Source organism: Protopterus annectens, chromosome 7.part1 (assembly GCF_019279795.1).
Source record: "Protopterus annectens isolate FY-2018-M chromosome 7.part1, PAN1.0, whole genome shotgun sequence".
Classification (NCBI taxonomy): Eukaryota; Metazoa; Chordata; order Ceratodontiformes; family Protopteridae; genus Protopterus; species Protopterus annectens.
The window spans coordinates 312,069,297-312,092,055 of record NC_056740.1 but is presented as its reverse complement, the minus strand read 5'-3'; the positions used below and the strand labels follow the sequence as shown (position 1 = coordinate 312,092,055).

Sequence of the window (22,759 nt, the reverse complement as noted above, 5' to 3'; positions counted from 1 at the left end):
TGATTACTGGCCACCCACAAATAAAAACTGCAGGTCTGACACCATGTTTAAACAGAAGACAGCCTCACAGAACACATTGTGTTTTGTGTTCAGATATGCTTATATATGTGAATGGTTACAAACTCTTTACAAGAGAAGAAATTTCTCTTTCAAAACACTTTAACTGTATCCACAATTATAGACTGAATTTCATCTGTGAGAGAGCTAAAATGCTTTCATGAATATTTTCCTGAGCTGTATGCCAGTTTGTAAGTCTGTTTCCGAATTCTTTGCACCAATTCATGTAATTTTAATAACAGTCTGTTAATGTCTACTTCATGTTAAAACTGAAATTGATTCTTTCCTTTATTTTACATTTGTTTACCGAGAAAGTCCGACTGGACACAGATCCATTTTCAGTGGAGGCCCAGGGAGAAAAGCTCCAAGAAAAATACAAAACATACATTAAAATACAATACATTACAATAAATGAGAGAGCATTAATAGCTTTTACATACATCACTGAAAAACAATGTGGCAGAGATTAACAACTTATACAGTAAAAAAAATTTTTTTTTGTTCAGTAAGGTAGTTATCAGCAGTTTGGCAAGTTTTCAGGAGAAAACTGTCTATACATAGCTGAAGTTCCAAAACAACTTCTTGGTGTGAATTATCCTGGGGATTGACATGAGCATAGCCAGTTATTTAGATAGTGGGTTTTCATGAGTTTTTTGAAATGAGAAGTGGAGGTGGTAGAAGTTATATGGCTTGGTAGTGAGTTCCAGTTTTTGGCAATGGTGCTGTCAAAGAGGGATTTATCAGCATCATTTTTGTGCTTGATGACAATTATGAGGTTATGATTACTAGAGCATAAGGCTCTAGACGGTATGTGGGCTGTATAAGATGTTGTAATGCTGGGGTTATATCAGGAAAGCAGTATAGTTTATGTGCAATAGATAGTTGATTGAGTAGTAGTATGTGAGGCAATTCCAGCCAGTTGAGCTGCTTAAAGGATAGACAGTGGTGGGACTCATATGAGGCTTTGGTAGCAAACTTGGCGATCTTGTTATAGCAAGATTCCATTTTATTTAAATCAGTTTGGCGGAGATTATGGGAGAAGCCTACAGGAGGATGGCTAGAAGAGGAGTCCTTGCAATGGTTGCTTTGGTAGATTTAGTGATAAAGTGTTTGTTCCTGTAAAGGAGTCTGAGTTTTTTGTTTCCTTTTTTTGATGGTTTGTGCAATGTGGATGTCGAATCTCAGGTAATTGTCTATTACTACATCTAGCAGTTTGGCGTGTGTGGTTGGGTTGATTTAAATGTTATCTTTGGAGATGATGTGAAAATTATTATTTAGGGAAGGTGGTCTGCCTGGGCCAAAAAGATTAAGTTTGGTTTTTTTGGGGGGGATTGAGAAGAAGTTTGATGTTGGTGAACCAAGTTTCAGCTATGGTGAAGCTATTTTGGGTTAGGGATTGCAGTTCGTCTGGGGTGGGGGCGGCACAAATAAGGGTGGTGTCATCTGCGTATTGTACTATTGATGCAGAGGGTGATGATAAGGAGATCTGGTTAGTAAATAGACAGAATAGCAAGGGACCAAGAATAAACCCTTGAGGGACCCCCATAGTTACTGGTAACAGGGTGGACAGCTGGTCATGCCAGAAAACTGCTTGTTGATGGTCTGATAAGTAGCTGTTGAACCATGATATGGAGGGGGGACTTGTATTTAGGGTAGACAGAGTTTCAAGAAGCATACTGTGATTTACCATGTCAAAGGCTTTTGCTACGTCTAAGAATATAGAAGATACGAACAGACCCTTGTTTCTGTGGTGGTTAACTGTGTTGGCAAATGATAGTAGCACTGTGGTGGTGCTGTGGGAAGGTCTAAATCTATGCTGTGATATGGAGAGAAGTTTGTTATTTTGGAGTTATTGCATTAGTTGTGTGTGAAAAACTCTTTCTAATATTTTGGACAAAGGTTATAGGATTGCTATTGGACGATAATTGGTGAGCTCTAAGGAGTTACCTCCTTTGTGTAGCGGGATGATATGTGATGTTTTCCAAGATGTGGGTACTCTACATTCAGAGAGAGACCTATTTATGAGAATAGAAACAGGATAGGCTATGGCGTCAGCAGATATCTGAAGGAAATCTGTTGGTAGGTTGTCTGCTGCTAGTGTGGTTGACTTAAGTTTTTTAAGGAGTTTGGAAATTACCTTGGTGGACACTGAATAAAGGTTGAATTTGGGGATATTGCTTTGAATATTGGGGTGGGTCGTGGTATTTATTGGTGTGGGGCTGCAAGTACTGTTTTGGGCATTGGAAAGGGTTTGGACAGTTTTGGTAAAGAATTTGTTGAATTGTGTGGGAATGTTTTCAAGATTAATTGTTAGCACTGGAGATGAAGTAGTGGATTTTCCTGGGTGGAGTATGCCATTTAGACTGGCCCAGAATCTTTGGGGGTTGTAAGCATATTTTTCTTGCATGTTTTTATAGTAATTAGTTTTGTGTAATTTGATTTTTTTTGGCTTTGTTACAGAGTTCTAGATAGTTTTGTCTAAAACTAGTGGTTTTGTTTTTCTGATACAGAATTCAGGCCTTGTCCCTATCCTTCATTATAGTTTTAGTATATTTTGTAAGCCATGGGGCATAGTTAGTTTTTATTCTAATGGTTCGGGAGGGTGCATGAATTTTTAAGATTTTTAGGAAGGTTGTGTTAAAGTGTTCTATGGCTTTGTCTAGAGATAATTGTTTTAGGGGGTCCCAGTTGCAGCTTTTTAGTGAATTGATGAAGTCAGTAGCTATAATGCTCTTTTTGTTGCAAACTACACTGAGGAGGTTGGCTAATGGTTTGGGAATTGTTCCTAAGTAGGTAGGTTGGATGGTGGCCACTTAGGCTATCTGGAAGACAGCCAGATAGCTGTGCATGAGTGGGGTCAGATACCAGGATCCAGTCTAAGACTGATTGGCGTTTGGATGTTTTGTCAGTTCTAGTGGGGGTAGTTATGGTTTGGGTAAACCTGTGGAGGTTTATAAAGGCAGAGGGATTGTGGCTAGAGCAGTTAAGCCAGTCAGTATTAAAGTCTCCTAATAGTATGCTTTTTTAAGGAAGGGAGTTACACATCCAGCTAAGCAGGTTTTCCATTACAGTTATGTTATTCCCAGGTGGGATATAGCCACCTGCAATAATTATGTGCTTGTTGGAATTTATTTTTAATTTGACAAGGATTAATTCTACATCTTTGACTTCTTGGTTATTGTAGTCCAGTTGTTCTACGTTGAGATGATTTTGGAATAAGATTGCTATGCCCCCTCCCTTTTTCTCTAATCTATCTTTTCGAATAATATTGTAGCCAGGGGCAGTAATTTCATTATTGTGGTGTTCTGGTTTAAGCCATGTTTCAGTTATTATAGTGATATCTGGTTTATATAGGGCAAGTAAGGCAAGAAGGTCCTGAATTTTGTTAATTATACTTCTTGCATTGATGTTTAAAAAAAGGAGAGATGAGGTAGGTCTGTGGTATATGGCATTTAGTTGGTTTAAATTGGGTTGGTTGATGTAATGTCCTTATCCTTTAATACATGGCTCACAACCTATATTTCTGTAATTATTTTATGAGGCAAAGACCTTAACCATTATACCAAATTTCTGTGCACCATTTTACAGTGAGCTGTTAAACATAACCACTGATGTACACTGCTAATACACTACACATCTTATGAAATACATACATGCATTGTTGGGTTCATGATTATTGCTTGATTCCCCACTTGTTAAACAGAAATTCACCAATGTTACATAACTGTGTTTCACTAGTCCAGGCTTAGGTCATTTCTAATACAACTTGTCCTTAAATATTATGTACTATGGCTATTTTTCAATGAACTATGGTATTTGCCAGTAATAGTATACTGATGACAGATAGTGTTAAAGACACCTTAGAAGTAACTTTAGAGAAATTTGAGGATGTAAAAGAGATGTAGATTTGGTAACAGTGAGACAGGGGAAAGGGGAAAGGAGGGGGGCTTACAGTTATAACAGAGAAACAGGGAGCAAAACACTTGACTTGAAGTGTGAGCATAGTAGAAGACAGTGATGTGATGGTGAAAGCAGGTCAGTGTTCAGTGTGGTGGAGGGAGGCTAGGGAAAAGCACTTTGAACTATCATAATATGGGTGGTTTGATTATTTTCATGGTTCATTTAATTATATTAAACCCTATCCAGGATGACTGGTGTACAAAATGTTGTCAACATACAGTCCTATGATAAATGTTTGACATGATTACAATATTTAATATTACAAAGCCGCCAGAGAAATTGCTGTTGCATTCAACCATTTAAGATGTGTGTGCAGCCAGGACTTCTGAAATTATACACCAAGTTCTAGAAAGTAGCACTTTTCCCATCCAAGTATAGCCTCTAGCCAAGACAATGTATGTGTCTGGACAACATATACTTTTTAGTACTGAAAAAAATCCCAAAATGACAGGCTTAAGAATAAAGTTTCAAATATCTATCTAATCTGGCACGTCTGCAGTGGTGCAGCAGTTAGCATTGTCGACTCACAGCAAGAGGTTCTTGGTTCGATTCTCGGCTGGAGCGCCTTCTATGCGAAGTCTGCATGGGGTCGATTGAGCTTTAAAGACATGCAGGTATGTGCGTGTATGTATGTGTGTGCCTTCTGTGAAAGTTGGGTGCTGGGCTGGCAACCTGACACCTTATAACTCCAGTGCCACTCAATCTGCGGACCGGTGATCCATTGTGGCAACCCCTACCTGGGAAAAGCCAAAAGACATTGCTTTGTTTTATCAATCTAATCTGGCATTCTGAAAAAAAAAAGCCATTTGACAAAATCTGCAACATAAAAAATAAAAGAACAGTAAATATGTTAAATAATTGTATTTAAATTCTTGAATATATTGGTGCAAAAAAAATAAATAAATAAAAATAAAAAAGTATACCCCATGTGTCAATTATGCATGGTTGGCTATACTTTTGATTTAATTCAGCAGCAGAGGGTCTTTCAGGTTTACAATCCTACAAAAGGCTAAGTCAGGCCTGCATACCTCTCATCCTTTTAGAAGAAGAAATCTGGAGAAAGCCGTAAATAATGGTGGATAAAGGTCCCCCCAAATAGGGACAATTTTTAAATATTTGTCTTACAAACTTAGACATTTGATAGAATAATAGGTTTTGCATGGATTTTCTAAAGTGTATGAAGTCTAAGGCACAAACCTGAACATTCTGTGAAAATCTCGACAGTTGAGAGGTATTGCAGGCCTGATATACATTGCAGCATATTCCATCCTAATTTCATACATTATCTTCTAAAAATAATGTTAAACAATTTATCTATCTGAAAAAAAATAAGAACAATATTTAAAGGACATGGAGAGATGACTTACCACACAAACACAAGGTGTTATCACTGCCCAGCACCACTTCATGAAGGGTAAAGGACGGTATCCAATCATACGAGCTATGTCATCCATGAATCGATCCGCTCCTGGTAAAGTAACAGATACAAATTACACTGACTGTGTCTCTTCCTCACAATGGAATTCTTGTCCTTGAATAATAGATTAAACTACTTGCATTTTTACACAATGACTTATAGTACACCACTAGGAGGATATAGAAACAATGAGTGGGGGTGGATTTCAATCTGCCTGATGCAAACAGAAACTTCACATGAACATAAAGATATTACTGGCATCAACATGGACACTATGAGACCTCAGAAAACCAAAATGTTGCTATGTCTGAAATTTGGCAAGTCTTAACAACTTGTACAGCAATAACACAGTTTCACAAGTATTAATTTGGAAAACTGTGGCAGGGTTTAATAAGAAATGTGGTCTGTTTATTTATTTATTTACCAGGGTAGAACATTGATCAAACAGGCTCAGCCTGTGTTACACCATAATGTAACAAAAAATATACAGTATACAAATAATGGTTTACATTTATGAATAAGCATAGACAATCTGACAAACAATATAAACATGAAAGATCTAACAAAGCAAAGATATGTTAGACAATTTAAAAAGAGAAATGAGTTAAAAGTAGAAGTGCAGAGGATAGTGGTAGTAGTTTCCAGATCAGGAAACCTAACACAGACCAGTAAAATGAACGACGGGATTAGATTATACATGTTGTGGGTTTAGAGCAGTAATGGCGTGGCAAGCTGAATCAAACCAGCAATTAGAAAATATGAAACTGTGGAAAAGTGGGACTTCTGAACTGAAACTCATATAAAATTGCATTATGTTACTTGTGCATTTAAGCTGGAATTAATCTCAGCTTTCAGTCTCAAGACTTCTATAGAGTTTCTGCAAGAACCACAATATCAAGTTGTTTTCAGTATGCAAGTATTCCTACATTTATAGGGAATTAGTTGATATATATATATATATATATATATATATATATATATATATATATATGGTAACCAGGTATGAGGACTAATCCATGGTAAACTCTTTTTAGGCACGTTTGATTCTCAGCTAGAGAGTCTTCTGTGTGGAGACATGCATGAATGGGCGTACCTTCGTTGAAGGTTGTGCGTCAGAGCTGGCAACTCGGCACGTAAAAATCTACTGCCAATCATTACCGGACCAGAGTTCCGCTGTGGCGACCCCTAACCGGGAAAAAGCTAAAAGACACAACAACAACAATCAGCCAAGGGCACAAAAAACGACAGCTAGCTATGTAACATTTTAAGACCAGTGGAAAATCTGGTCAAACTAGCCAACTCCCCAAAAAGTGGTTACAATAAAAAAACTGTCATAATGGACAGTCAGTTATGAGCCAACCTGATTGACATGGGCATCCTGAGGCAATGCCTCATGTATACTGACAACTATTTATTCCTAAAACAAATACAGTAGGTGACAGATGTAATTACACTAAGAATTTGGAATCAGTTGTCTCATGCAACAATAAACCAGATATCAAACAGGTTGTCAGCACACACACATCACTTCTCACACAAAACAAGGTCACCACACATAGACGCACATACACAGAGTTGCTCAATACAAGCCAACCAAAAGATCAGAGACCTCCCAAGCACAAACCACTTGCACACACTGCAAAGCAAATAGATTCCACCACACACACACCAGTGTCTCAGCAAATAAGCCCGTAAGGCAAAACACCTCAAAACCAAATGTCCTGGTCATTCACAACTCCATAGTGAGGCACACAGGTGTCTCCCTCCCCAGGCTGGACAAGGAGAAGGTCAAGGTCAGCTGCATGTCAGGTGTCAGGATCCATCAAATCATGCATGAACTCAAGTCACTCAACAAGAATTACCACTGTGAGTCTATCACATTACACTGAGACGTACCTCTCTAGACTACATGAAGAAATAAATGACTGAACTCTCAGATTATGTGTCCCAGACTGGTATGTCCCTAGCCCTAAGCAGCATTCTACCTTCACCTAGGATGATGCCACAATATACACAAAAAAGACTGACTTCATCAATTGGCTTAGCTTCTGGTGTCAATCAAAGGGGATCCAGCATCTGCCAGCCTGGGAAGACATGGTTAACAGACCATGCTGCTTTGCTAGAGATGTCAGACATGGTTAACAGACCATGCTGCTTTGCTAGAGATGTCAGACATGGTTAACAGACCATGCTGCTTTGCTAGAGATGTCAGACATGGTTAACAGACCATGCTGCTTTGCTAGAGATGTCAGACATGGTTAACAGACCATGCTGCTTTGCTAGAGATGTCAGACATGGTTAACAGACCATGCTGCTTTGCTAGAGATGTCAGACATGGTTAACAGACCATGCTGCTTTGCTAGAGATGTCAGACATGGTTAACAGACCATGCTGCTTTGCTAGAGATGTCTTCACCTATCGCCTCTAGGCTTTTGGATACTGGCAAAGCACTTGCCTCTCCCATAGTGCCTTTTTAGGCAATGACAAAACAACATTTCCAATGTAAAAAAAAATCTTCTTGAGACAAACTCAAGGTTATGCTGCTTAATGCTCAGAGTCTAAACAGGAAACTGCACTACCTGGAAGCACTAATCACCTTGGAAGATGCTGACATTTGTGCAGTCACTGAGACATGGTTTAAGGCCACAGACAGCACCCTAGCTGTACAAGGCTACATTGCCTTTCACATATCCATACGTCAAAACCAGTGTGAAAGAACCAAAGGTGGAGGTGTATCCATCTTCATTAAAGCCAAATATAACTGGAGACTGGTTAAACAGTACGACTCTCTTGAGCTACTCCAGGCCAAATAACTATAGGTAAAGCACCCCACCAAATCATTGCTAGCTACAGGTCCCACACCTTGAACCAACAGAAGCACACTACCTACCTGGACTTACTAGAGTCACTCACTCTACAGCCAAACACTTTGGTTGTGGGTGATTTCAACTATCCTTCCACTGATTGTGTGACATACATGAGCACAAACATGCTCCCCCTGAGATTCCTCAACTTTGTCAATACAAATACCCTGGAACAGCTAGTCTACACCACCACTAGGGGCTCAAATGTCCTAGACTTAGTACTCACCAACATGGTGGGATCACTGCAATATGCCCTGTGTGTTGCCCTCCTTGGTAAGAGACCATACATCTGTCTTGTTTGAAGTAATGATCAGATCTGATACCCCTATGAGATCAAAAAAATGAAAATTTTCTCTAAAGCAAACTACAGCCTCCTAGGCAATGATATAAAACGTTTCACACCTCCCTGCTAACACAGCCAACAATGACTCCTATGCAGAGGAGTATAGAAAGGCCCTGTATAACCACCTTACCAACTGTATAGACTCAGCAATACCTGACCGGATCAAAACTAGGTCCTCCCAAACAAACAGGCCACCCTGGTAGACCTTCAGTATAAATAGAATATGAAACTGATATCTAAGGACAAGAGGGAAGTTGCTCAGCAGGAGAAGACTATCCTCCACAGCTTGAACAAACAAATCAGATATCTTGCAAAGTCCTCTAAAGCTAGTTATGAAGCTAAATTAGCATTCCTATCCAAGTCTAATCACAAAGCATTCGTCAGCTACATCTGAAATCTAAAAAGGAATGCCCAACTATGTACCAAACATATTGTGGATAGTACCTCTCATACTCAGCCTCAGGAAACTGCCAATCTGCTAGCTGGCAGATTTGGTGCAAACTTCACCCCCCATGTCCCTATCAGCCATACCCCAGACACCAGTCCTCTACCTAGTATCTCCAAAGAGCAGGTCATATCTGTGCTCTCCAAAGCCAAAAACACTCCTCTATGGGACCAGATAACATCCCAGGCTGCTTACTAAACAATCTAAAACAAGACCTAGCAAAACCAGTTAGCACTCTCTTTAACTTCAGCCTGAGCACTGACTTTGTTCCAGCAGATGGGAGAACAGCAACAGTAATTCCCTTACACAAAGGGGGTCCATCAGCTGACCCTGGGATCTATAGACCCTTAAGCCTAACCAGTCTTATCTGCAAGGCTATGGAAAGAATCATCATGGACCTTGCCAACAAAAACATAGGTGACCTTCAAACTCTTGACCTGACACAGTTTGTCTTCATCAAGGGTAGATCATGTTTACTGAACCTGGTGGACTTCTTCGAGAATGTCACCAAAGCCTTGCCTTAGATGAGGGCAAAAAAATACATACTGTCTACCCTGACTTAGCCAAGGCTTTTGACACAATCCCCCACTAAGCTATCATTGAGAAACTCTTCCAGCTGAGGATTAATCCATACATCACTAGATGGGTAGCCAACTGGCTCTCCGACAGAAAGCATACTGTCAAAATTGGGGATTCTACCTCTACCAGTAGACCAGTTACCAATGGCATACCTCAAGGATCTGTGCTGGGCCCTCTACTGTTTGAATCTATTTCTCGGAAGTCCAGGTGAAAGTAGATGGTCTGTGGCTTACAAAGTTCGCTGATAACTGCAAACTGGGTGCAATCATTGAGTCCCCAAATGATGTTAGCATATTACAAAAGGGACTAACACAGATAAATGACTGATGCCAAAGCCACAGACTAAAACTAAATGCAAAAAATGTGCATTATTATCCCCTTAGGCAAACAGAAAGTCCCTGCAAATTATAATATCGACAACACCCCCATAAGCTCAAACCTAGCAGTGTGAGATTTGGGAACACAGGCTGATAGGAATCTAAGCATTGATCACCATGTGTCCACAGTGGTAAGGAAAGTCTTCTACGTTGCACATCTCAAAAGTAAGGGCATAGCATTCCAAGACTAAAGATGTTATAACTCCTCTGTATGTGACCCTCATCAGAACAGTAACAGAGTACAACACTCCCTTTTGCATGTACCTCACCAGACACCTGCAGCAGCTGAACAGACCACAAAGGTTTCTCACCAAGAAAATTCAGGGCCTCCAAAATATAACCTACATGGAAAGACTGAAAGCCCTGTCACTGTACTCTGTATCCTACAGGCTGCTGAGAGGCGACTTGTGCCTGGCCTACAGAGAACTAATAGAAATGCTACACATCCACAAATCAAATGGGATAAGAGCCACTCGCTCCAGAGATCTCAACCTAGCCTGTGACATTAACAAAACATTCTGGACAGACAGCTATGTCACCCAGAGACCGACGTTCCTCTGGAATAAACTCCCACTTCACATGAAGTAAAGCTCCTCAATAGCCCTATTCAAGTACAACCTAGATAACTGGATAGGAGACTGTAAATTCACCCTAGGGTGACACCTATGCCCCTAATGGACAGGGGCATTCAGTGATGATCATAGACTCACTCTGCGAATAACAACCATCTAACCAAGGTCAATTAGGGAACACAGGTATAACATGGCTAGGCTTGGAAAGGCACTAGGGCCATTAGCCTCGTAACCTCCTATGAACCTATAAATCAACCTCATGTGTAGGATAGAAAATATGCTTGGATTTGTTGCCTAACTTCATTTATGTTTTTGACAGCTGGCAGTCGATTTTCCTATATCCAAAGGTATAAGGCAGGGAAACAGATAAGTTAATTTCATATTCATCCACCCACAATACTGTTAATGCAACAAAGTTTTATACTTCAGGGGAAAGGTTATACCCAAATAACAGGACTAAGAACAGAGAAGTCCCAGATGTCTCATTTGAAGTTAGTCTCATAAAAATAAAGATAAATAAAATTCAGCACTGGAACAAAACACACAGCATTTTTCCTGCATCATCAGTTTACAAGCAAGTGATTGTTGAGGAACAGTATTTTAAATCATAAAATCGGAAAACCAACAGTCCAATGACTGGCCATGGAAAGAAAAATACCTATAGATCTTTTAATTGCTTTCACTGCTGAGATTACAGAATAAACTTACAGATTTTGTCCAATACTGTATAGAAAAAGCATTAAAAGGGAACTCATAGTCCATTTGTGATATAGTCTTAGTACATATGCAGTGTATGTTGCTTTCATCTAGTCTCAGTCTGAATACACACCTCACTGAGGCTATACACATCTGTGTTCTGGTGTCAGAGTGAAGAAATGTTTGCAGAAATGCATACATGTATCTAGAGAAGTTATGAAATTTGATTTCAAGAACTTATGCATTTGAAATCAAAAACTATATTATTTTCACTGGAAGTAAGGCTTTACCGCAACCCCCTTGAATTCTCTTGGTTCTTGTAAACTTACCAGAAAAGTGGTAGCTTTGAAGCCAAAGATTCAATTTATTCCTATTTGTGAGCAAATTAGGTTAGAAACCAGAAAGCTATACTGTGCTACATGTCTGAGTATTGCTTAGAAGGAAATATTTAAAGTATTTAAGTCTTTCATATTTCTTCAAAAGAATAACGACAGCATTGGAAAACTTTTTCAAAAGAAATTCAAAATTTATGAGCATAGAAAGATTTGCAATATACACATTTATTCTTTATAAGGTCACAATGCTCTAGAGAGAGATTATAACTGTTTAAATTATAGAGCTGATTAACACAAGAAAGTCTTAGAATTTGTTGATTTGGTTGAATTTTTAATAAGAGACAGCAGAATCTGTATTATAATAAATGATATTGCAGCCTTTAAAGAATTTTAGAACTGATTTTAACTAAATGTATGAATATATATGAAATAAGTGAAATTACTTGTATGCAGTTAAAAGAATAAACTGATAAAAAAACACGTGAGCAAGATAAATGTAAATCAAAAAATATGGCTGTGTGTGTGTGCTGTGGAGTGAACGGAGACTTTTTGCTGTGTGTGTGTGTGTGCCGTGGAGTGAATGGAGACGTTTTGGTGTGTGTGTGTGTGTGTGTGTGTGTGTGTGTGTGCTGTGTGTGTGTGCTGTGGAGTGAATGGAAACGTTTTGCTGTGTGTGTGTGTGTGTGTGTGTGTGTGTGTGTGTGTGTGTGTGTGCTGTGGAGTGAATGGAGACGTTTTGCTGTGTGTGTGTGTGTGTGTGCGTTGCAGCAGTAATAGATATCCGCAAGAAAGAGACCAACATATGATAATATCTAAGGCAGTACAGAAAAAGGTCACAAAATCTGTATTTAAGGTTTACATAGCTACTGCTTTAACAAATAGAAGCCTTGTCCAGTGCTTAAAATTGTAGAATCTGCACATAATATGACATTTTCTAAGATATTTAAAAGCAAAAACAGATATGTTAAAAATCTATATGTTGAAAGCAAGTGTGAAAAGAGTTGACACAATGATATCCGAAACGACTTCTGTTGTATCTGAAGCACTGAGAGGGAGAAATGCAACAACATGGAATATAAACTACACAAATCTGCATAGCATATTTTCTACTCGATACTTTGACACTGCTAATCAAGCTAGCTCTGAAGTGATAGCCGTGTGTACTGACTACCATGTAGCACCATTAGTCAAAAAATTACTAAAGTAAGTATAAGGATAAAAAGTCCAAGGACCGGTTGCACAGGTAACTGAAAGCTTGGATGGTTTTATAAACTCAACTAATGTTCTCTTCATATGGGGTCATATACAAATGGAACATAGCAGACTGCTATACAGGTGCTAAATACAATAAAAAAAGATAAATAAAAGAAAATACAAAATAAAGGTGACAAGTCTGAAACTGATGGGTCGCATGCTAATGTCAGAAGGACCAGGGGCGGCTCGTGCTATAGGACTGCAGCCCCCCCACCTGTAGAAAGAAAGAAGAAATGAATAAAAAAAAGAAATTAATAAAAAAAAAATCACGAGTCCCGGAACTCCATGCATGCGTGCTTGGAGTTCCTGGTACTCACAGAACTCCAGACTGCTGTGTTAGGCAGTCCAGATATGGAAGGAAGGGATCTCTGCCCTGCAGCCCAGAAGTCTGTGCATTGATGACCTCACAGAACGGACAAACAACGGACTGTATCCCCCAAAGACTGGAGGCTCCAGCCGACTCTCGCGTGGAAAACCAGCTGTTAGTAGCTTCTCTCATGGGGAAAACCAACCATTCCATTTGCGTGGGCTAAGGAGACGTTAGTAGCTTTGCTACAGAGTGGATTGAACGGACTATTCAGGTAAGGATACTTTTTGCTTTGTTGTGGATTTAATGGAGACTTTTTGCTGTGTGTGTGTGTGTGTGTGTGTGTGTGTGTGTGTGTGTGTGTGCTGTGGAGTGAACAGAGACTTTTTGCTGTGTGTGTGTATGTGTGCTGTGGAGTGAACAGAGACTTTTTGCTGTATGTGTGTGTGTGTGCTGTGGAGCGAATGGAGACTTTTTGCTATGTGTGTGCTGTGGAGTGAACGGAGACTTTTTGCTGTGTACTGTGGAGTGAACAAAGACTTTTTGCTGTGTGTGTGTGTGTGTGTTGTAGAGTGAATGGAGACTTCTTGCTGTGTGTGTGTGTGTGTGTGTGTTGTAGAGTGAATGGAGACTTCTTGCTGTGTGTGTGTGTGTGTGTGTGTGTGTGTGTGTGTGTGTGTGTGTGTGTGTGTGTGTGTGTGTGCGCGTGCGCTGTGGAGTGAACGGAGACTTCTTGCTGTGTGTGTGTGTGCTGTGGAGTGAACGGAGACTTCTTGCTGTGTGTGTGCGCTGTGGAGTGAACTGAGACTTTTTGCTGTGTGTGTGTGTGTGTGTGTGTGTGTGTGTGTGTGTGTGTGTGTGTGTGCTGTAGAGTGAATGGAGACGTTTTGCTGTGTGTGTTTGGGCTGTGGAGTGAACTGAGACTTTTTGCTGTGTGTGTGTGTGTGTGTGTGTGTGTGTGTGTGTGTGTGTGTGTGTGTGTGTGTGTGTGTGTGTGTGTGTGTATGTGCTGTGGAGTGAACAGAGACTTTTTGCTGTGTGTGTGTGTGTGCTGTGGAGTGAATGGAGACATTTTGCTGTGTGTGTGTGTGCTGTGGAGTGAACGGAGACTCTTTACTGTGTGTGTGTGCTGTGGAGTGAACGGAGACTTTTTGCTGTGTGTGTGTGTGTGTGTGTGTGTGTGTGTGTGTGTGTGTGTGTGTGTGTGTGTGTGTGTGTGTGTGTGTGCGCTGTGGAGTGAACGGAGACATTTTGCTGTATGTGTGTGCCGTGGAGTGAACGGAGAATTTTTGCTGTGTGTGTGCGTATGTGTGTGTGTGTGTGTGTGTGTGTGTGTGTGTGTGTGTGTGTGTGTGTGTGTGTGTGTTTGTGTGTGCTGTGGAGTGAACGGAAACTTTTTGTTTTGTGTGTGTGTGTGTGTGTGTGTGTGTGTGTGTGTGTGTGTGTGTGTGTGTGTGTGTGTGTGTGTGTGATTGAGCATTGTTGCCTGACAGCTACAGGTTCTCTGGTTTGATTCTTGACTGGGGTGCCTTCTGTGTGGGGTCTGCATGTCCTCCCATCTTACATGGATGTGTCTGGAGTGTTTCTCCCTGCTATGCTGTGCCTGACAACTGGCTTTTGTTCCAAGTCAGACTTTCCTGGTTAACAAATGTTAAATAAAAATAACAGGCATATGGCTCTGATAGTATATATGCCACTATACAGTACTTTTGTGTCATTTGTTGTACTTGTGCAGTGCTGTTATGTTTATGGAGCTTTTCTCCCCAGGCCTCTACTGTAAATGGACCTTATTTCAGTCAGACTTTCCCAGTAAACAAATATAAAATAAATAAATACATTTGAATTTCAGACTTCATATTCTTCAGAAAGTGCATGGTAACACAAAACCTTTTATTCTAGCAATTTTCTAAGTTTATAACATGAATATTTGAAATGTGTCCCTATTTTTGGGACTGCATTGCCCCATTATTGGCTTTGTCCAGGTTTTTTGTGCTAAGGTTGAGAGCTATCATGAGAACTGAATACACTGAATATATTTGGGGGCTGTATTCCCGCATTATTGACTTTGTAACTTTGGTCAGATGTTTTGTGCTAAGAGGTTGACAGCTATGGTGAGAACTAAATTCACTAAATGGTAGTCATTTAAGTTTCAGTCTTCCTCTCTTTCACAAAACAGCTGATTTGGCATAGTGGTATGTTGCACAGGGTTCCCTGGTTTCAGGACTTGGCAGTGAAATGTATGGTGGTAACACAGCATTTTATTCTAGTAACTTTCCAACATTATACAAGCAATGTTTAAAATGTGTCCCTGTTTTTTGGGCTTTTGTCCCCCCCCCCCCCCCAATAAATTTTGGCTTTTTCCAGATTTTTTGTGCTGCAAAGTTCAGAGATACAGCTGAGTGTCGAGTAGATTTTACAAGGAGCTGAGAGCTGCAGGGGAATAAAAGTTTAGTGCTGCTTATGCTGATTTGGCTTGCACTGTTAATAGCACAACAGGTAGTGTACTTGCTTTTGATGCAGAAGGCTGTGGGTTCTACTCCCACAGTAGGTAGATGCATTGCTGATACCATACTGTGTTGTAAAGGGGGTGGATGCTGCAGTCCTTTTTGGAGAAGATACCTAGTAACTATGAACCTGTTATCAGTGTGCCATCCATTCCCTATTGCAATATTACTAGCTTATCATTTTTTATGCAACATAGGTAATTTATTCCTCAAGGGCAACAGGCACTTTATTTGTAGATGAAACAATGACATATAAAGTTGTTTGCTAGCAGCAACCTCTTCATTAATTACAGATTTCTTTAATGTGGAATTATTTAGATGACTTTTACTTCTTCAGAGATTGTGCATATTTACTGATACTGGTGAACTGTAGAAGTTTGAGTAGACTTTTATGATGGAAATGTTCTGAATTGGGCAGTTTTGTCATTATTGGTGCATGCATTTTGTTTCATTGTTTACTGGAAAAATGTTCAAAACAATAATTCTGTCTAACAACTGTACTGTATTGTACAAGGAATATAATTTAATACAACCAGGAAGGTGTATCAAAGAGCATGTGTATGTTTCGTGTTCAAGGGGCCTATGATTTGAAACAGCCAAAGTTAATCTTTATCTGCCACTGGCAAAATGTATTTACTTTGAATGTGGGTTTCAATGCTGTTTCAATGAATGTGAGTTTCAAGGGCAGAGAAGTTGTAATGCCAAGTCTATTTTCATTGTGAGACTGCATTGCTTTGTTTAGCACATGTCTATTGGTGTTTGTGCTGTAAAATGTAAAATAAAACTTTTAAGCGAAATCCAAATCATCGTAGACATAAAGCAGTATGCACATTACAGTGTGTATGGTAAATGGGGCAAAATAACCAAGGAATGGGACATTGGAATGGCTGCAGAGGGGAGGATCCATTTGACCATGATTTTGTGAGGGGGCATCAATCTCAGATAGCCCCAGCTGAACTATACCTCTCAACTGTCCAGATTTTTGCAGAATTAATAGATTTATGCTTCTTATTTTTCGTTTGTTCCTCATAAAATTAGTTTTTTTTTGGCAAATCATTTAGCAATGAAGTCACTAAACAATGACAGACATTGAGTTTCAGACATTATAACCTTCAGAAAAATGCATGCTAAAGCAAGACCTGTTATTCTGTCAACTGTTTTAAGTTTATACAAGAGCATTTTGTACTGTTTGTATGTTCCCGCAATATATTTGGCCTTGTCCAGGTTTCCTGCATTAAGAGGTTGAGAGGTACATGCAAATAAATCGCATTATAGAATTAGGAATATCCAAACCTCTCAACTGTCCCCAATTTTTGCTCAAAATGTTACTCTCCCCCTAATAATCCCTCTGCAAAATGGCAATTTTGGAAGAAAACGTGGAGGGTTTACAATTATAAATAACTGTAATGATCAGAGTTATAGATTACTTTTATTTCAGAAATGCATGTAAATGCTCTTATTTTGTCAGCTGCTCAAGTTAACAGTACTAATATTAAAAATGTGTCCCTTCTTTGACAGGTTCCCAGCTGTATTGTGTGGCAATTTTATATTTTTGCATCACATTTTTGGTCTGTTTTTCATAAAATTGTGGTTTTCTGGCAAATTAGTGACAAATCATTAAAGACTGAAGTTAGAAAATAATGGCAGACATTTGAGTTTCAGATTTCATACCCTAAATTCATACTTATGCAAGACCTACTACTATTGTATTATCTTTCTAAGTTTATAAGAGCAGTATTTAAAAAGTATCCTTATTTTGGGCCTGTGTCCCACTTCTATGTATGGCTTTGTCCAGATTTCTTGCTCTGAGGTTAAGAGCTATGAGTGTCAGAGCCATCACCATCAGCCAGAGAGATTTCAAATTGTGACATACTTGTTGCACCCCACTCCCCATTGTAGTGGCTCTGGATGTGTCCAAGCAAGGAAAGGTGCAGTTATGCAGTGTAAGTGTGCAGAGTATTCCCCCATCCAAGGTAGACCACAAGTACGACTGTGGCTTTTCATCTGTCCTTGATTTTGCAGTATGTTTTGTTTTTTTTGCCATATTTTTATAATGTTGATTTATGCTTATTAATTATTATTCAGAAAATGCACGCTGTTGCAGTGCTGTGTTGCTCTGTGTTTAAGTAGCAGTGCTTTAATGACCATCAAGTAAGCTTGTCAGAGATTGTAAGATGCAAGTAAGCTTTAATAAGCATACTATTAAAGAATTACCAACATTGAAGGCCTTTTCGTTGGTGTCATGCAGAGAATATTTACATAGCTAGATAACGTATAAGCCTTGGGTATTGAAATGCATATGACAGTATTTGTAATAAAGGACAGCATTACAGCATTTTCAGAAGCTCATTACATTTGTTGGAGACTTTCAGTCATCTTTGCAGGCTTTACCCATAAACTAAACAGAATGCCAATCTATTGTGTAGTCCATAACTTGTGCAATAATCCTTGAAGCAATTTATCCTGAGCTTGTTTCTTGTTTGCTGTTCATTTTTTTACTTTGATCATGTCTTCCCCATGAAACAAGTAGATAGTTGTTGTCAGGCAGCAGGTCTTTTTGGATAAGAAACATTTTTACAAGTGGGGGTATCACAGAGATTGCTACTTTCAGCATGTTACTTGGTAATTTTATAAAGCTGAATATAAATTATAATTAGAACTGCAGTGCAAGGAGAAGTGGTTTGAGTCGAGTGCTGCTTGTTTTTTTTTATACTTGACTTTGACGGACATTCCAGTAATGTATTTAAAAAGTAATTAATTTTTTTATGCCAATCAGCCTTTGTGTTTTTATCTAGATATTAAGTAAGTTGTCATGTAGCCAATGCAATGAAATATTTTTTTCTTCCACACTTCATTTTGTCTTGATTGGACTCTTGTAATGACAGTTTGGCACACAGGGCAGGGTATTTAATTAAAGTTCCAGTTGTTGTGGTTTTGAACATAGCTCCACCCCTTTCTAGTTGGCCACGCCACTTCCCATTGGCCCAACCCATTCAGCTGTCTCCTGCAGCCCCCTGTTAATTTGAAGTCACCAGCCGCCACTGAGAAGGACTGAACCCAGATACAGAAAAAAGTCTGAGCACTTCTGCAAACATCAAAGGCAGTAGCTATACAGGCCTTACAGTTGTTTCTAGGAATGATGCAGTATCTTTTAAAGTTGTTAACTAAGGTGTGTAAGATAACTATGCCTATAAGATATCTGTTAGAGTAAGATATAGTTCGGGAATGAAGCTATGAATAAAAAGTTAAAGAAACTAGTCACAGATGCACCATTGTTAAAAACTATGATATACATAACTCAACTATGTTGAAAGTAGATACAGTTACAATGGTGTAAGAGCTGCTGTCATTTAATAGAACAGATCACTTGCCTATGGAGGTGAAGAACATTTGCAGATGCAGAAAGGAAATGTACTCCAATAGAAAAAAACAGTTAGCAATGAATGTAGACTCAGTTTCTCAGCATGTGTATGTTGAATTCTTTGAGTTATGGTGCTATGCAAGTTTTCCACATCTGAAAGCACTTGCATCAACAAGTCTGTCATAGTACTAGCATGTCATATTTTGCTTTATTTTTTAGCACTTCATTCAGGTTGACTTGCTGGCATTGGTGACACAACATATCACCTTTACTATTGTAATGGATGGGAAATGCATAGCTCGTCAAATCAAGTGTGTGCAAAATACACAGAAACTCGAGCCTGACTGCGAACTGGGGGGTTGATGATACCAGTCACGTCCATGTGCTGTTCAAAGTAATACATTTGATTGTTAATTTTCCAAAAATAGTCTTCTGCGAAAGGTGCTAGGACATCACCATTGCAGCTTTGTTTCATGATTAGTAGGGGAGAAAATCTAGTTCATCTGATTTTGGTGTTTTCTTTAGGACTACAACTGCATTACTTTTTACCTAATGACTACAGACATCCCAATGTTTGCATATCGAAATGTGGAGATGACTTCATTTTATTCCTGATGTTACTCACTGGTGAACTGAGGATCTGATTGCTGTACGGTTAGTTTTATTCCTATAAATGTTAATTCCTATATACCATGATAGTGTAACTATCTGTTTTAAATATGTAACCATTAATTCAACTATATCTCAGCAATAGACACAATATGACTGGACCACCGGAAGATGTTCACTGCAATATTGCTGCCCCCAGTGCAAGATCATTAAATTACTTTCAATCTCCAGAATTTACTAAGGGGAATGGTGAAGAAAGGGATTGACCTTGGCGGCAAGAGAACGACCATAATTATCACAATTACCTGTAAATGTTTAAGATGCTAGTCTTCAGCAGAAACACACCAGCACTAAACATGAATGGTGTAAAAATGTGATGCAATCTAGCAGGAAAGATGTATGGTTTCTTGCAGAATAGTTAGATTATAATGTCACTTTTGTAAGGTTCAGGCTTAGAACGAAGCAACACATTCTTAAAAGTTTCATAATAAACATCTGAACTGTGAGTCACATTTCTCAACCTAATCATGCAGAAAAACAGGTAAATCTCCTACGTCTCTCAGCCTTTCTGTAGTTTGCCATATTATTTTTGCATCAGCTTATATCTTCTGTATAATCTATACCCCTATACCTGGACTTTCCTACTAGTAAACAGTTTACTTCACATTCCTTTTATGGCTAATACATCACAGTCATCTGGTCTTCTGAAGAATAATTGGCCAAAGCTGATCATCTGCCCTGTGTAACAATGACCATTTCTTCTACAAACAGACCATTTTCTTGGAGACAGTCACAGCAATAAATGTGCCCATCCCCCCATTGTGGAGATCTCTGAGTTAATGTATGAGGTGTCAGGTGTTCTGCTCCTCAGACAAAAATGTGCACTTTCTGAATTTTTACAAAATCAGTATTGAGGAGGTAATACCACTTTTATGGTTTACATTTATTGAGTCATAGCTTTGTAATATATGCTTTGGAAAATAGTTCAGATCAGAATGTGGAGTAATACAATTTGTCAGCATCACTGTTTTTTTCAGTGGAACTGCAGTGGTGGTGCTGCGGTAGAGTTGTCGCCTCACAGTAAGATGCTGTCCTGTTCGATCCTCAGCTAAAGCTTCTTCTGGGTGGAGACATGCGTGAATGGGTGTACCTTCATTGAAGGTTGTGCGTCAGGGCTGGCAACTCGGCACGTAAAAATCTACTGCCAATCATTAGCGGACCGGAGTTCCGCTGTGGCGACCCCTAACCGGGAAAAGCCGAAAGACGCAAACTGTTTTCTTCAGTGGAGATTTGCTAACTATTAACAGTCCATCTTGCACTGTAATATTAATTTCAATTACTCCATCACATGTGTAAACACTGCATGCAGTCAAGTATGTGGGGCTTGGTCTGTGGTTGTTGTCTTCAGTGTGTTATGTGCCATGATTCAAGGACAGACAATGTTATGGGGTCTGATCATTTACCGAGTGGCTTTCTGCTTGGCTGCTGTGAACACTGACGAATCATTAACTGAATCAGCAGATGTTACCTAATACTTCACCAGATGCTGCTCATTACATGACCTGGTGATGATACTTTCAGGATTAAAATATTACCCCAGCAAAAGCATACATATTAGTTAAATAAACAATAAACAATGAATACATAAACAAAATGTCTCAACTTTTACTATACTGGAGTTCCTCATGCAACAGCATATTGCCATGGCACATTCCCAGACACTAGACCTTGTGAAAATGTGGACTGCTTGCCGTTTGGTGGTCCTCTGGATATATACCTCTACATACATACTAATAAGAAGTTATGTACCTACCATAACGTTCCATGTTAGTTGTCTTCATCTCGCCTTCTTTCTTGCTGGATGGGTTCGGAGCCAATCCTTGGCTCCAACTCGGCCTTTTTCTAAAGCTCGAGACCTATTTACCGGCTCGAGGCCTCCCCTTATCCCACAGTGCTAGGCGTCAGATATCCAGATCTCGTTTGGAAAGCTAACACCATGTAAAAAATACACTATTTCCCACCAAAGGTTTACCTACAGTGCTACAAACAGAGGAGGACGTAACCTAAAAACAAGGTCAACCATAGGAAGAAGGCCTCAAAAGGGATTCTTCTCAGCCCTAACCAGGCTAGGGGGATGGAGGGTGGGACGCAAGAAAGAAGGCGAGATGAAGACAACTAACATGGAACGTTATGGTAGGTACATAACTTCTTAATGTTAAGTTGTCTATCTCGCCTTCATTCTTGCTGGATGGGACAGCGTCTCTGGCACCTTAGCCCTGGGTGGCTCATCGAAACACACTTTTGAGCACAGTGGAACCAAAATCAGCTCGACTCCTGGAGGCCATATCCAACTTGTAATGCAAAATGAAGGTATGAGGAGTGGCCCATGTTGCTACAGCACAAATAGATTCCATTGGAAGTCTAGCCTGAAAAGCTACCGACTTAGCCAATACTCTGGTGGAATGAGCTTTTGGTTTTGAAGGAAGTTCTTCATGTCTCAGTTGGTAGATCAAGGTAATAATAGAGGCCAGCCACCTGGACAAGGTTACCTTAGAAACTGGCAGGCCCTGCTTCCCCTCAGCATAGGACAGGAAGAGTTGATCTGATTTTCTTGACTGTTTGGTCCTATCCAAATAAAACCATAACTGCCTGTGAACGTCCAAATAGTGTAACTTTTGTTCAGCTCTGTTTGAATAATTAGGAAAAAAGACAGGAAGATCAATAGTATGATTGAGATTTGTCTCTGAGGGTATTTTGGGCAAAAAGGAAGGATTAGTCCTGAGTGAAACTCTATCTTTGTGAAAAATAAGATATGTAGGGTGAACACAAAGGGCTTGAAGTTCCGTTTCTCTTCTGGCCGAGGTGATGGCTACTAAGAAGAGAGTCTTCCAGGAGAGTAACTTTAAGGAACAAGAAGCTGCAGGTTCAAAAGGAGGGAGAATCAATTAAGTTAATATCAAGTTCAAATCTCACGGAGGGGGGGATCTTTAACCAGGGGTCTAAGTAACATAGTCCCTTTAAGAAAAGCCTTACAAAGTGTGTGGGACATGATACTGGACTCTGATAGGCTAACGTGAAA

General features: G+C 39.5%; 1 protein-coding gene across 1 annotated transcript in view; it reads right to left on the bottom strand.

Moving 5' to 3' along the window:
• The window catches only part of LOC122807744 (sodium- and chloride-dependent creatine transporter 1-like), a 992,499-nt gene that overhangs the window by 29,427 nt on the left and 940,313 nt on the right, over window positions 1-22,759 (bottom strand). Inside the window, exon 12 of the mRNA XM_044078732.1 lies at window positions 5,385-5,485. Within this exon, the coding sequence (XP_043934667.1) occupies window positions 5,385-5,485 (101 nt within the window). The remainder of the gene's footprint in view (window positions 1-5,384; window positions 5,486-22,759) is intronic.